The following is a 16,672-nucleotide window of genomic DNA, read 5'->3' as shown; positions in this document are numbered from 1 at the left end:
CTAGAACATGGCCATATAGCCCAAAAAACCTACAACAACACAGTGATTCCAGCCATGGAAGCCTTCGACAATATATTGTCTATCATAGTTCAAAGTCCCTCAAGAGAGGTGAGAAGGTCGGTATACAAAACTTTTAAATAAATAAACAAATAAAGCAAGCTCATTCTTTCCACATTGTTTTTTCTCCAAAATTTGAAACCTGTTTCACAGCTCTGCTGGGAATTTGCCTGTCTCCAGATTCTTTTCTGATTCTTCTCATCCTAACGTAAGCACACAAGCCCATTACCTGTCCTCCAGATATACCTTCTGAAACAGTGCTTCATTAGGCCAGAAGACTTATCTACAGGAAGTTTCTGGGAATTATAGTTTGTCATTGTTCTCAGATTCTGTCAGTGTGCTGCTGGAAAGTATATTTCTGAGAGGGAATGAAATGGGGCAGGCCAGCTAGGAATGGCCCAAGTTTATTTATGAGCCTGGATGAAATTCAAAAGGTATTTTGGCTCAGTTCACAAAAGCTTTTCCAAACCCCACCCTACCCAAACTGCAACATCAGAGGCCCTGGCATTTGTGGGCAGAGGCTCAACTGGAAGTCCAACCAGACAACAGTGCTCATGATGACCAATCTTTTAAGAATTATTCAAAAAAGGCTAGTTGGGTCTTGTCTCTTTCTCACACACACACTTGAATAAGCAAGCACCCAAATGCCAGACGCAGGAATTTTTAGCACAATGTTATCTGGGATTAGAGTTAGCCCATGAGATGACGAAGATTTAAGAGGAAGGCGCATGGCATTCCTCAGCTACCTCGCCCCCAAATTCATAACATGTTTAAAAATTCTTAACAGTTGTCTGAAGCCCAGAGTAATTTTCTAGGAGAGCACTGGAATACAGGATGGGTGAAATATGCTGTACCCTGAGCCTGAAACACAACAGAGAAAATAGAAACTTCTGTTCTTTTGGGAACAAATATTTTGATGTAATAACTAGACAGGATTTAGATCTATTGTCAACATCTGCTAGGTGTTACAGCCAATACTTCTTCTGGGACGCCTTGCAGAGATGGGTCTTGGGGGCACCGCTTTGCGGTGGCTCCAGTCATTTCTGGAGGGTCGTACCCAGAAGGTGTTATTGGGGGACTCCTGTTCAACACCACAGCCTTTGACCTGTGGTGTTCCTCAGGGCTCCATACTGTCCCCCATGCTGTTTAACATCTACATGAAGCCGCTGGGTGAGATCATCCGGAGTTTCGGGGTGCGGTGTCACCTGTACGCAGATGACGTCCAACTCTGTCACTCCTTCCCACCTGCTACTAAGGAGGCTGTCGAAGTCCTGAACCGGTGCCTGGCCGCTGTGACGGTCTGGATGAGGGCGAACAAACTGAAACTAAATCCAGACAAGACAGAGGTACTCCTGGTCAGTCGCAAGGCCGAACAGGGTATAGGGTTACAGCCTGTGCTGGACGGGGTCGCACTCCCCTTGAAGGCGCAGGTTCGCAGCTTGGGTGTGACCCTGGACTCATCGTTGAGCCTGGATCCCCAGGTTTCAGCGGTGACCAGGGGAGCATTTGCACAGCTTCGGCTCGTGCGCCAGCTGCGCCCGTATCTTGGGAAGTCTGACTTGGCCACGGTGGTACACGCTTTGGTCACATCCCGCCTCGACTACTGCAACGCTCTCTACGTGGGGCTGCCCTTGAAGACGGCCCGGAAGCTTCAGCTAGTCCAGCGCGCGGCAGCCATGTTGTTAACCGGAGCGGGACGCAGGGAGCGCACAACGCCCTTGCTGTCCCAGCTCCACTGGCTGCCGATCAGCTACCGGGCCCAATTTAAGGTGCTGGTGCTAACCTACAAAGCCCTAAACGGTTCCGGCCCAAAATACCTTGAGTACCGCATCTCGGCCTACGAGCCCACGAGGACCTTGAGATCGTCCGGGGAGGCCCTTCTCTCGGTCCCGCCTGCCTCACAGGCACGCCTGGCGGGGACTAGGGAACGGGCCTTCTCGGTGGTGGCCCCCCGGCTGTGGAACTCCCTCCCTGCTGCAATCAGACAGGCGCCTTCCCTCATGGCCTTCCGCAGGGGCCTGAAGACCTGGCTCTTCGATAAGGCCTTCAATTAAGTGCTTTGTTTTCTTGGAATGACCACCGGAATGGACTTTGACTACGAGACTGATTATGATTCAAACAAGACGAAGCGGATTTTTAGCTTAATTAGCTGTGTGTTAGTAAGATGTATGTTATAGTCCTAATCTATTGTAACTGTTGTCTTTATGTTCTATGTTCTGTACACCGCCACGAGTCGCCTTCGGGCTGAGAGTGGCGGTCAACAAATGCAAATAATAAATAAATAAATAATAAATAATAAATAATACAGTCCAAACACTGCACCGATTATTCGATAATTTCATTTTTAAATTGCATACTATTGATTACAATAGTATATTAACTATTGGCCATTATTGTAGGATCACAACATGGTGGTTCAGCATATATTTTCACGGAGAAAATGCAAATATATTTTCTTGGTACATCCATACAGAATCATAGAATCATAGAGTTGGAAGAGACCTGGTGGGCCATCATCCGGTCCAACCCCATTCTGCCAAAAAGCAGGACAATCGCGTTCAAAGCACACACACACCCACAGATGGCCATCCAGCCTCTGTTTCAAAGCCTCCAAAGAAGGAGCCTCCACCACAATCTGGGGCAGAGAGTTCCACTGCTGAACAGCTCTCACAGTCAGGAAGTTCTTACTCATGTTCAGGTGGAATCTCCTTTCCTGTAGTTTGAAGCCATTGTTCCACATCTTATTCATTGACAAACTTTAGCAAAATGTCCTATAGAAGGATGTCCCTTCCGCACAAACCACGTTTTTGCAGTTTAATTTTTTTCCATATTTTTATGACAGGACCATTTAGGAAATGATATTCAGAATCATAGAATCCTAGAGTTGGAAGAGGCCTCACGGGCCATCCAATCCAACCCCATTCTGCCACGAAGCAGGAATATTGCATTTAAAACACACTCAACAGATGGCTATCCAGCCTCTGTTTAAAAGCCTCCAAAGGAGGAGTCACCACCACACTCTGGAGCAGAGTTCCACTGCTGAACAGCTCTCACAGTAAGGAAAATCTTCCTCATGTTCAGGTGGAATCTGAAGCCATTACTCCGGGTCCTTGTCTCCAGGGCAGCAGAAAACAAGCTTTCTCCCTCCTCCCTATGACTTTCCCTCACATATTTATACATGACTATCATGTCTCCTATCTCAGCCTTCTCTACTGAAGGCTAAATATGCCCAGCTCTTTAAGCCACTCCTCATAGGGCTTGTTCTACAGACCCTTGATCCTTTTAGTCGCCCTCCTCTGGACGACTAAATTCCAGCTTGTCAATATCTCTCTTGAATTGTGGTGCCCAGAATTGGACACAGTATTCCAGGTGTGGTCTAACCAAGGCAGAATAGAGCATGGGGAGCATGACTTCCCTGGATCTAAACACTAGACTCCTACTGATGCATGCCAAAATCCCATTGGCTTTTTTAGCCTCCGCATCACATTACTGGCTCATGTTTAACTTGTTGTCTGTGAGGACTCCAAGGTCTTTTTCCCATGTTCTGCTATTGAGCCAGGCATCCCACATTCTGTAATTCATTTTTTTCTGCCTAAGTGGAGTATCTTGCATGTGTCCCTGCTGAACTTCATTTTGTTAGTTTTGGCCCATCTCTCTAATCTATTAAGATAGTTTTGAATTCTGCTCCTGTCTTCTGGAGTATTATCTCTACCTTCCAATTTGGCGTCCTATGCAAACTTGATGACCATATGCATTTAAGGGCTACCACGAATCCCTGTTTGAAATCAAATCAGTATACTGTATAATGCAGATGGACCAAAGGCCTGGCTTCATATGAGGTCGCTTCCAAGATAGTCTACTTGTAAAATACATACCAATACTTGTTTGTTTTAGGTTTTATATGCAAAAAAAAAAATGGGAGTCAATTACAATATATATGTAGATCAAATTTTAATCCAGTACCATTCAGAACAATATGTATTTTATAAATAAATGTTTTAAAAGAGACTGCTCATAAATTGATATTTTAATAAAAGATTCATTGCAAGTCAATCCATTAAATTATTCTGCCTAAAATCTTGAAAAATGTCAGAACAAATAATGCAAGTAATCTCAAAACAGTAAAATATTCTGGTCTGCAAGGGTTAATGAAAGCAAAGGAGAAATTTTATGCATGTTTTGAAAATATTTGCAGCCTACAACCAAACCCACGTTAACTCCAGGCAGCTTATTCTAAACCCTGAGAGCGCAACATGTTACGTAACACCTTTCTACTTAGGTCCCTGCCAGTGTGATAGCATGTGTGTCCTGTTGCCCTAAGACTGCGACTGGCCCAAAAAAACACAGCTGTCCCACTCCTGCAGGCTACCCTCCTGAAGATAAAAATACACCAAGGATTTACAAGTCGCTTATACACACTGCAAGCTGCAGTCTCGGTTGACAGTCTCTGTCTCTGGAATGCCTGCCACAATTTGTATGTAATTGAAATATCCACACTTAAAGTGTATTTTAAAGTCTGTTTAGCAGCACAAGGCTCCAAATATCTCACAAAGGATTTTACAATATAATTTGGCTAAGGATGATATGGGAAATGACTTCAACATTTAATGTATAAACGAGAAATTAATTATCTGCAGAACAATCAACTTATTTAAAGGTGTGTCATGGAAGAGTTAGAGAAAACATTCCCTTTACTTGAGTTTATCAGCATGGTTTGCTCTCTTTCACTGTTTACATTTGCACTTTGAAATAATAGGCTTTATTAAAAAGGTATGATGAAAACTTAGCCCTCTTTCATTGTTGAATCTACACAAACAGGAAGGCTGTTTTCTGAGCTACAAAGATATATAAATATGCATTTGTATATGTATTTGAGTTTAATGTGAGTATGAACATTTGAATACATTGAGGAAATGTATTATTTTGAAACATTCCATGTACTATCCTTTAGTTCATACTTATTGTGACATTTTGTTGTTATAATTAATATGTTTATTACTGTTTTATTTTATGTATCATGATTTGCTGACTTGCTGGTTGACGAATTTTGTTGACATTGTTAGTAGGGTATTACAGGGTGAGGCAGCATAACTTCCTTTTTTAAAATGCGCGCCATTCAGTCGGTTGAAGACGTAGCGGAGCGCGAGTGGTCTTGTTCTAGAGGCGGGAGTATAAAGTTTTGTCCTGGCACAGTTCAGTTGCCATCATGCGTTGGAACAGTGAGGAGCGTGCTTTTGATGTTGAGGCCTACTTTTCGAGCGGATTTGGAATGGCTGGTTCGCTCTCTAAATTTGGCCCCTTGTGATTTTTTTCTATGGGGTTTTTTGAAATCCCGTGTTTATGAGAACCGTCCAAGGACCCTACAAGATTTGAAGACCAACATCCAGGAAGAAATTGCCAACATAATGCCTGCTATGCTGGCAAGAGTTATGACAAACACCAGAAATCAGTTTACTCAGTGTATGGAGAATAGGGGACGTCACCTACCTAATTTGATCTTCAAAACTACGTAAAACAAAACTTTAGGTATGCGCCTACATTTTTTTAAAAAAAAATCTGATTCATACAATGGGTTTTATTAAGTTTTGAAAAAAGGAAGTTATGCTGCCTCTCCCTGTATTATGATACTGTATTTTTTCTGTTGTGAGCTGCCCGGAGTCCCTTTGGGGAGAGGGGGTGGGTGGGATATAAATAAACTGTTGTTATTGTTGTTATGAATGTGATTACTATTATTTGAAAAACATATACAGTAAGCATCAATTAGAAACAAATCATACCCCCATAAATGTATTTAAGGACAAAAATCTACCGATTCATCTAATGGGAAGACGACCTCAAGAGATAAACCAAAAATGTCCAATGTCCACTTTTTTACAGATCGAGATTTCTCAATGGATGACTCAGTCCAGAAACCTGAAGACAATGGTGTCTCAGTAATTCTGTAATACTAAACAGTGGCATGGCCATCTCCAAGCTGTGTGTTCAAGTGCTAATTAAACATGAACACATGCTCCCATGCAAATTAGTTAAATGGCTCCCCTCTTACTTATTATACACTACCACTGACACAGTTCCTGGTGCTAAGCAAGTAAGTCCAGTACCTATTGTCAACAAAGATGAACAATTTACTATGGTGTCACTTGCAAAACAACCATAAAACATCATTAATTTTAAATCACTTCCTTTCCCTGACTGCAAGTTATGTTAACTAGGTTAAAGCTGTTCCAAACAAAACAAGCTAGGTCAGTCCTCAAAAAATCCAGTTTATTAAAAGGACACACTGATCAGAGAACCCAACAACAAGTAGCCAGGGCTAGGAAAAGTTACTTTTGCAACTATAATTCTCTTAATTCCCCCCAAGGCAGCAAGGCCAGTAAACGTGTTAGCTTGGAATTTAGGAGCTGTAGTCCAATATAACTTTTCCCAAGCTGTGGCAGAAGCTGGCAGGCCAGACACTGTTTAGATAGCTAACCAATCTTGTTTTTACCTTGGAGTTTTGGGACGTTAATGTGCCAAACGCCTATTCCTTACCATGTCTTCACACTAGCAACCAGATAAAAATTATATTTATGATATCGAGCTGCTTCTAAGGAAGAAGAAATGCGGCTCATCCACACCCACTATTATTCATACTTTGTGAACTAATATCCCAAACTTACTGTATGAAAATAAAAATTTGGCCATCCTCTTGTGTTAAAGAAGCTTCAAATAACTAAGAGTCTTTGTATGGGCCCTCACTTCAAAATAAAACATTTTGAACATCAGAATCTATAACAGTCTTCTTTATGACTATGAGTTTGCAAGTATTATCAATTCCAAACAGCCTGGGTGAGAGAAGGAAGAACAGCTAGTAAGACAAGAGTCTCATTTATTGGCCTGAGTTCACTACTTCTTCCATTCCTACTTCTAACCACCATGCTGAAGATCCTTAAAAGCAGTAGGTCCCAACCTGTTGCCCATGGACCACCAGTGGTCCACAAGATTTGACGATGGAACTGGACAATGCTTGACAATAAGGAGACGCGAATTATGTTGTTTTTATTGCTTGTTGTGTTTTATGTTGTTTTAATGTCTAATTTGTACTATGATATTATGTATACTGTTTTGTTGGAAACTGCCTTGAGTTGCCGATAGGCACAGTAAATAAATAAATAAATAAATAATATTATTAGCATAGTACAATATCAGTATTATATTATACTATATCATTATATTGTAATATATGTATTACTACTAATAATAATATTATATTCGTATTAGTATTATATTGTATTACATTATATTATATGAATATACAATATATTATATTATATTAAACTACAAACTAAAAACCCCAGAATTCTGCAGGAGACAGCAGCCAGATTTAAATTGGATTTATTCTCTAGTGTGAAGAGGTCACAAGAGGTAGTAATTTATTCCTGCTTATTCCTGGGGAAAGCTGTCTTTCAAAGCACAAAAAGAAACCCAGGACACTACCTAAAAATGCCCTCTGCGGGAGACTAGGAAGAAAACAGAGACAAAACAGAGGTGGGGAAAGAACACTCCTCATAAATCTCCAAATGCTTAAAACATTGTTTAAATATTTCTGGAAATATTTAGGGATTTTTTTAATACTAAAAATTACCTCCCCAAAACCTAAACAAATGATTTGCTTGTTTCACACAACTCAAAATTGCCCCATCCCACATCTAAATGGGAAAAAAAGCCAACAAGCAATGAAAAGTCCTACAGAGCAATATGCAAAGGCCACAATGGGGAAGGGAGAAGTGCTCCCCATCCCCTCTGTAGTTGCCTACTCCTGCCTTAAAACCTTCCTTAGTAATGAAGAGACATATGGTATGTTTCTGGGTTATGTTCACCTGCTCTGAACTTTCCTGAATGCCAAAGCTTTCTTTAGCTCATGCACCAACTTGAATTTGTGCAGAACTGTTATTATTGCAGGTTAAGCTTTGGCAAAGCCCTGGTGTGTACACCGAATATCCCCCCAATCCCAAATAACAAATAATAGAAAGCAGTTTACCAAATATGGTCACTAAAACCTAGTGGCAAAGGACTGAAACAGGGAGCAGTATATGCTTCCAAAGGGAATAGGACTTGAACAAAGAGTGTTTCGCCTGTGCTAAAAATGACTTCTAATTCCCATCACATGTATATGTTGCTTAAAGATCTGTCTGAATCTATAAAGCAAACAACAAATGCATATTTTTAAAATAAAAGCTTCTTGAATATTCTATTCCTTCATTTAGAAGGATTCCTTGTTAGCCAAACAACATGTAAGCATAAAGGACCTTTATCACTATAAAACTTAAGCCCTGCCTAAGGTATTATCGACATTTGGAACAATTTTTTCAGTTAATTGGACAAGCAGGGATGCAGTGTCTAATAAGACATCTTCCAGTGTCTCTAAAACTATAGCACTTGCAAAGATACAGTTTTGTCTTATGTCTGTTATAACAGGCTGTGCTTTTTATTAAATTTTAGTTTGTTATAATTCGTATTTATATGTTGGCTTGTATAAATTTTATTAGTATGGATGTATTGTTGTTGTGTTCAGGCATTGAATGTTTGCCTTTTATGTTTGGAATCCACCTTGGATCCTTCTGGGGAGATAGAGCAGAATATAAATAAAGTTTTATTATTATTTATTATTATTATACACAAATATACACACATCCAAAGGCCTGGTGTGGTATGGCATTTTAGAGATCAAATGCACAAGTTTACAATCGATGTGAGTTTTATTATCACACACAAAAAGGCTGGGGTTCAAGCTAGCCCAGGCATGGGAAAACTTCGGCCCTTCCAGGGAAAAGGGCCCGAGGCCAGGCTTAAGCAGCTGAGAGCGAAAAGGAAAGGGCCTGAGGCCACGAATTGTGGGAGTTGAACTCCAAAACACCCAGAGGGGTGAAGCTTGCCCATGCCTGAGCTAGCCTCACAACCCAGTCCACTTCGAATTCCCACTGGACTGCAATTTCTTTTAACGGCTAGGGATAACAATAAATTTCCATTAAACGTTATCCCTGCTTCTTTCAGTTGTAAAGTGTCATTCTTGTTTTGTGTGTGTGTGTGTATGTATGTATGTATATGTGTGTGTGTGTATGTGTGTGTGTGTGTGTGTGTGTGTGTGTGTGTGTGTGTGTGTGTATATATATATATATATATATATATATATATATATATATATATATATATATATAAATAAAACAGGTCATATGCCCAATATCTCATGGCTGCCTGGTTCTTGATGCTCTTACTTTTATGTACCCCTTTCTCTCACTTATATAAGAAAACCTCTCTCTCTCTATATATATATATAAAATAACAACTGGTTGGCAAAACCACTGGGTTTTTTATTATTTGGGCTTGGCCTCATGTAAGCCACTCTGAGTCCCCTTTGGGGAGATAGTGGCAGGGTATAAATAAAGATTATTACTGTCGAAGGCTTTCATTATTATTCTCTCACACCAGAAGCGACTTGCAGTTTCTCCAGTCGCTCCTGATACGACAAAAAAAAAATTATTATTGTACTGACACAAAAGCACAGTATGTCACAGCAAACGAGATCTATATGCTGGATTTCGTATCACAAATTATTATTATTTATTCTTGACAAGAGACTAAAAAAGGTATCCTATTCAAATGGCATGTTGCTGCACAGGAATGTTCGAAAACAAGGATCATGTGCTCCTTTACTGCAACTCCCATCGCTATAGATCAGTAGTTCTCAACCTGCGGGCCCCCGGGTGTTTTGGCCTACAACTCCCAGAAATCCCAGCCAGTTTACCATCTGTTAGGACAGTGGTTCTCAACCTGGGGTCCCCAGATGTTTTTGGCCTACAACTCCCAGAAATCCCAGCCAGTTTACCAGTTGTTAGGATTTCTGGGAGCTGAAGGCCAAAACCTCTGGGGACCACTGTTATAGATCATTTGGCTAAGACTGATGAGAGCTGCAGTACAGCAACAGGAGAAGAAAAGTGCCCCCCACCCCAACTTAAACCCTGGAGATGCCTCCTTGCACTCATGGCTACTTGGAGGCCGCATGAATCTCTGCTGCAATCAGGCCTGGCCAAAGGTTTGCAACAGCTTCCCATTCGCCTCGCCCCTTTTGAGCAAACAGAACGAAGTGCTAAAGAGGAGTGGAGTAAAAGAAAACAAGAGAGAGAGAGGAGAGGGACCAGAACAAAAAGATGCAAGAAAAAGGAGGAGGGGAGGGAGGTGTGAAAAGAGAGGAAACATTAAAAAAGGGGGTGATGAAGGGGCAGAAGAAGAACAAGAGGGAGAGCTGGGGAGGAAGAGGCAAATAGGGGCAAAGTGAGAAGATACAAGGAAAGGAGAATAATAAAAAAGACAAGGGAGAGAGAGGTGAAAGGGTGGAGGAGTGAAAACATGTACGGAAGGGATAGCTTGAAGAGGGGGGGGGAGAGGTAGATGGAGCCCCCTTCCACACAGATATATAAAATCCATTTAACTGAATTATATGGCAGTGTGGACTTAGATAATGCAATTCAAAGCAGATATTGTGGATTATCTGTCCCTATGGAAGGGCCCAGAGGCTGAAGGAAGAGATTCCAAGGAAAGGAGAGAGGAACAAGAAGGAGGGGAGAAGTGAAGAAGGGGGTAGGGACCTGAAAACCTGAATGTTTTAAAAAAAATGATTAGTCCCCAGGCCCAAGGTACTCTGTTCTGCACTTTGTCCACTTCCCCAGCCCTAAAATACACTGTTTGCAGAATCCTTTGCCCAGCCCTTTTTCAGTTGATCATACCCATTTTTTAGACCTAACCATTGATGTTTATTGAACCTTGTCTGATGGACGCATCATTGCAATTGGTTTAAATTTTATTGTTGTGTTCTAGTAGGATTTTTGTTGTCTTTGATGATTTTGTTTTAATCAGTTTGTATGATTTTCTTCTTGGCAATTGAATGTTTTGCCTTTTATGTTGGAAACCGCCCTGAGTCCCTTCAGGGAGATAGGGTGGTATACAAATAAATAAATTATTATTATTATTATTATTTATTATTATTACTACTACTACTACCACCTGTCCCCTGCCATGCGTTGCTGTGACCCAGTCTGTGTATATGTGTTTTGTGCTTGTATATGCGTGTTTATGTGTGTGCATATATTTGTGTTTATATGTGTGTTTGTGTATATACATGTGGTTTGCTCATGCGATGTAATGTACTTTTATTTTTTGGCTTGTAAAGTCTCCTGTTGTGTTTTTCAGTGTTTTTATATTTGTGTACATGTGTATGTATGTGTATATGTAGTTTTACACATGATTGTAATGTATTTTTTTTTGCTTTTTAAGTCCCTTTTGCTGTGTTTTCCAGTTTTTTTATGAGTGATGGTCACTTGTTGGCCTGAGAGGTGTATTGTGTCCAAATTTGGTGTCAATTCATCCAGTGGTTTTTGAGTTATCTTAATCCCACAAACGAACATTACATTTTATTTATATAGATAATTATATTGAAAAGATGATGAGAAGGGACCAAAGAAGAAAAGAAAAAAGGGAGGGAGGGGGGAAGGACGAGATGAAAAAAGAGGAAAGAAGAAGAAAAGAAGGGAACGACTGGACAGGCAAAAAGCATGTTAGGAAGTAACAGAATAAAGAGCAGTGGTTTCCAACTTTTTTTTGGAACAGGGACCACTCTTCAACATTAGTACCAAAAGGGTTACGAATCAGTTTTTGATCAACTTTAGATTTGGTTTGGTTATTTGGGTTGCTAATTCAGAAAACTGAATTGAATAGACTACATCAGCTCGAGTTCCTGATACAAAAAGTAAGCCATCCCGTTGTCGCTATCTGCTCACCCACAAAAAACTGTATCTATCTATCTATCTATCTATCTTCTATCTATCTAATGAAAAATCCAAGTCTGACATGGACTTCTTTGATTTCCCCCTATTATTTTCACTGTGGAATAATCTAGAGCTGATGTGGTCTATCCAATGCAATTTTCTGAATCAGCACCCCAAATAACCCCAGGAACAGGCCTAAAAACAAAAACACTGTTGCCTTGGAACTATAAGAGGGTTTCGCGAGACCAGTTGCTCTAGTTGCTGATACAAAACATATACCATACAGTACTCGCCATCTGCTTGCCCACAGAAAACCATATTTAATAAACTACAGTACTATAAGAGGGCATTTCAAGACTAGTCGCTCTTGTTGCAACGGGGTAGTAATGGTGAGGCCACGAACCATGTTTCAGTTCTTGAGGACCACTGGTGGTCCATGGAACACAGCTTGGGAACCACAGATAAAGAGAAAGGGGAGTGAAAGGGGAAGGAAGGCTGAATGGAGAGATGCAAAGAAAGAACAATACAAGAAGAGAGGAACAAAAGGAAACAACAGAAGGAGATGAGATGCACCAGGTATTTTGGACAACAACTCCCACAATTCCTATCAATCTGGTTTAAGAGTGGGATATAAATAATTACAAGGAGAGCAAAGAGATGCAGGAACAGGAAGAGGAGAAAAGAGCTGAGTAGGAGAGAAATAAACAGAAGGAGCTGAGGTGCACCAAGTATTTTGGACAACAACTCCCACAATTCTTATCAACATGGTTTAAGAGTAGGATATAAATAATTACAAGGAGAGCAAAGAGATGCAGGAACAGGAAGACGAGAAAAGAGGTGAGTAGGAGAGAAATAAACAGAAGAAGCTGAGGGAGAGGTTAGAAAAGGCACCAGATGTTTTGGAATACAACTCCCACAATTCCTATCAATCTGGTCTAAGAGTGGGATATAAATAATTACAAGGAAAGCAAAGAGATGCGGGAACAGGAGGAGAAAAGAGGAGAGTAGGAGAGAAAGAAACAGAAGGAGGTGAGGGAGAGGTTCAAACAGGCACCAAGTGTTTTGGACTACAACTCCCACAATTCCAATCAGTCTGGTCTAAGAGTGGGATATAAATAATTAGATTTCTATTATTTATAGGAAAGAGATGAAGGAAGAGGAGGAGAGGAGGAGAGAAAGAAACAGAAGGTGGTGAGGGAGAGGTTCGAACAGGCACCCAAGTGTTTTGGACTAAAACTCCCACATTTCCAATCAGTCTGGTCTAAGAGTGGGATATAAATAATTAGATTTATATGATTTATAGGAAAGAGATGAAGGAAGAACAGGAGGAAAGAGGAGAGTAGAGAAAGCAAGGGAGGATGGGAGGGAGAAGAAAGGTGTGCCTGGAGGAGGAGGTACCATGTCAACCCTCCTGTTCAAGGAGCTCCACTGGCTGCTGTTTATTTTCCGAGCCCAATCTAAGGTGCAGGTGCTTACCTACAAAGCCCTAAACGGTTTGGGACCATCCTACCTGTGTGACCGCATCTCAGTGTATGAACCCACGCGCTCACTTCATTCATCTGGTGAGGCCCTGCTCGCAATTCCGCCTGCATTGCAGGCGCGTCTGGTGGGGATGCGAGACAGGGCCTTTTCCGTGGTGGCCCCCCAACTCTGGAACACCCTCCCCAAAGATCTTAGACAGGTCCCTACGTTGGCAGTCTTTAGAAAGAACTTGAAGACCTGGCTGTTCCGATGTGCCTTTCCAGAATAGCAATCCTCCAACAAGTCCCAGAAGCACTTTATTAGAAATTAAGATTGCTGGCACACTGCACTTACCCCATTATCCTTACATATCACCTGTCACATCAGCACTTTTGATCTGTACCCAATACTCTGGCCTGGCCCAGTTTTATTGTGTCTTGGTGTATTGTCTTATTGCTTGTTGTTGAATATTGCTTTACTGTTTTTAATTTGCTTTAGGTTGTGTATTGTTATGTTGTGTTTTGAGGCCTTGGCCTTTGTAAGCCGCATCAAGTCCTTCGGGAGATGCTAGCGGGGTACAAATAAAGTTAATAATAATAATTAAAAAATGTGTTTTGGACTACAACTCCCACAATTCTAATCAGACTGGTTCAAGAGTTGGATATAAAGAACTAGAAGGATAGGAAAGAGATACAGAAAGAGGTCGAGAAAAGCGGAGAGTAGAGAAAGCAAGGGAGGGTGGGAGGGAGAAGAAAGGCATGCCTGGAGGAGGCGGAGGTACCAAGTGTTTTGGACTACAACTCCCACAAACCCTATCAATCTGGTTCAAGAGTTGGATATAAAGAATTAGAAGGATAGGAAAGAGATGAAGAAAGAGGAGGAGAAAAGAGGAGAGTAGAGAAAGTGAGGGAAGATGGGAGGGAGAAGAAAGGTGTGCCAGGAGGAGGTACCAAGTGTTTTGGACTACAACTCCCACAACTCTCTGTATGTTTTGATATGGTCAAAATTGACTAATCAATAAAGAATTGTTGAGTGTCACAACTCCCACAATTCCTATCAGTCTGGTTCAAGAGTTGGATATAAAGAATTAGAAGGATAGGAAAGAGATGCAGGAAAAGGAGGAGAGTAGAGAAACCAAGGGAGGGTTTGAGGAAGAAGAAAGGAATGCCTGGAGGAGGAGGAACAAAGTGTTTTGGACTACAACTCCCACAATTCCTATCAGTCTGGTTCAAGAGTTGGATATAAAGAATTAGAAGGATAGGAAAGAGATGCAGGAAAAGGAGAAAAGAAGGGAGTTGAGAAAGCAAGGGAGGGAGAAGAAAGGTGTGCCAGGAGGAGAAGGTACCATGTGTTTTGCACTACAACTCCCACAATTCTCTGTATGTTTTGATATGGTCAAAATTGACTAATCAATAAAGAATTGTTGAGCGTCACAACTCCCACAATTCCTATCAATCTGGTTCAAGAGTTGGATATAAAGAATTAGAAGGATAGGAAAAGAATGCAGAAAGAGGAGAGTTGAGAAAGCAAGGGAGAAGAAAGGCATGCCTGGAGGGGGAGGAACCAAGTGTTTTGGACCACAACTCCCACAATTCCTATCAGTCTGATTCAAGAGTTGGATGGAAAGAATTAGAAGGATAGGAAAGAGATGCAGGAAAAGGTGAAGAGAAAGCAAGGGAGGGAGGGTTGGAGGGAGAAGAAAGGCATGCCTGGAGGAGGAGGAGGCCTCCCTCCTTCCTTCCACCCCTCCATCCCTCCTTCCTTCCCGCCGAGGGAGCGCGCCCCCGCCGCCCGCCCCTGCGCGCGCACCTGGATGACCTCGTTGACCTCCCGGATGCACTCCACCATGTGCTGCAGGATCTGCTCGGCCGTGAGCACCTCGTAGCGGTAGTCCTCCTCCTGGTCGTGGCCTAGTCCCCCTCCGGAGCCGGGCCCGCCCAGGCCGCTGCTTCCCCCGAGGCCTCCTCCTCCTCCGCCGCCGCCTCCCCCTCCTCCGGGCCCGAGGCCTCCCCCGCCGGTCTCTCCGCCGAGTAGGCCGTCCCTCTCTCCGCCCACGCCGGGCTCGACCAGCTCCACCTCGCCCAGGTCCAGGTTGCCGTCGTCGGGGTCGTCGTCGGGGTCGTCGTCGTCGTCGTCCTCCTCAGCGCCGCTGTCCTCGCTGCACTCCTCGTCCTCGTCGAACTCGTAGTTGTAGCCCTCGTCCGAGTCCATGGTGGCGGCGAGAAAGGGGAGGAGGAGGAGGCCGCTGAGGCCTAGGCCGAGGAGGAGGAGCGAAGGCGCCGGGCAGGCCCCGGCTGAGGGACTGACGGGAGGATGGGAGGGAGGGACGCGAGGGAGGGCTGCGGCCTAGCCCGCCTTCCTTCCTGCCTGCCTGCCTGCCTGCCTTCCTTCGGCGGAGCGATTCCCCAAAGCCGCCTCCTCCTCTGCCAGGCGCCGCTGAGCCAACAAAGGGACGCGTCCGGCCCGCTCCGTCACCTCCACGCACGCACGTCAGCGCGGACGGGGACGCAACCCCACGCCGCGTGTGGCGTCACGACGCCGCCGCCGCGCCGAAGGGCGGGAAGGGAACGCAACACGCCCCGCCCCCTTTCGCCTCCTCAAGCGCAGTCCGTCGGCAGCCATCTTGAGTGTGGCACGAAAGGGAACCACCAGCCTGCCTTGCCGCCGCCATCTTGTGGAGCCGGAGGGCGCGCCTTCTTCAACCGACTCTCAGGAAGGGAGTGGCTGCGGCCCACCATCTTGGGTGTGGCACAGCGAAAGGGGATGACATTTATAAATTGGCATGGGGGAAGGGCCAGCCGAGTTGGCTTATTGTATGTATATAGATATATATTGTATGCATATACATATATGTGTGTGTGTGTGTGTATACATATATATTGTATGTATATACAATATTTATTACTTATATATAATATTATTTTATATTATATAATAACATATATATAATATATATAATATATTATATAATACTTATTGTATGTATATAGATGGATGTCCGCCACCTTTGGCTGCAAAGGATGTAGTCAATCTGATTTCGGTGTTGACCGTCTGGTGAAGTCCAGGTGTAAAGCCGTCTTTTAGGTTGTTGGAAGAGAGTATTCGTTATACACAGCGAGTTTTCCTGGCAAAATTCTATCAGCCTGCGTCCCGCTTCATTTTGTTCTCCCAGACCATGCTTGCCTGTGATCCCTGTTGTCATTTGACTTCCCACCTTGGCATTCCAGTCTCCTGTAATGAAAGTAATGTCTCTTTTTGGTGTATTATCCAGTAGGTCCTGCAGATCCTCATAGAACTGATCTACTTCTGCTTCTTCAGCAGCTGTGGTTGGGGCGTATATTTGGATCACTGTG

The 16,672-nt window shown here is 42.9% G+C and overlaps 1 protein-coding gene across 1 annotated transcript in view; it reads right to left on the bottom strand.

Annotated features, from left to right (window-relative positions):
• Window positions 1–15,828, bottom strand: part of ARIH1 (ariadne RBR E3 ubiquitin protein ligase 1) — a 52,977-nt gene extending 37,149 nt beyond the window's left edge. The window contains exon 1 of the mRNA XM_060755318.2: window positions 15,129–15,828. Within this exon, the coding sequence (XP_060611301.2) occupies window positions 15,129–15,530 (402 nt within the window). The 5' untranslated portion in view covers window positions 15,531–15,828. The remainder of the gene's footprint in view (window positions 1–15,128) is intronic.
• Window positions 15,829–16,672: the final 844 nt, after the last annotated feature.

This window comes from Anolis sagrei, chromosome 9, assembly GCF_037176765.1.
Source record: "Anolis sagrei isolate rAnoSag1 chromosome 9, rAnoSag1.mat, whole genome shotgun sequence".
NCBI classification, from domain to species: Eukaryota; Metazoa; Chordata; class Lepidosauria; order Squamata; family Dactyloidae; genus Anolis; species Anolis sagrei.
This window is presented reverse-complemented; position numbering and strand designations above follow the sequence as displayed.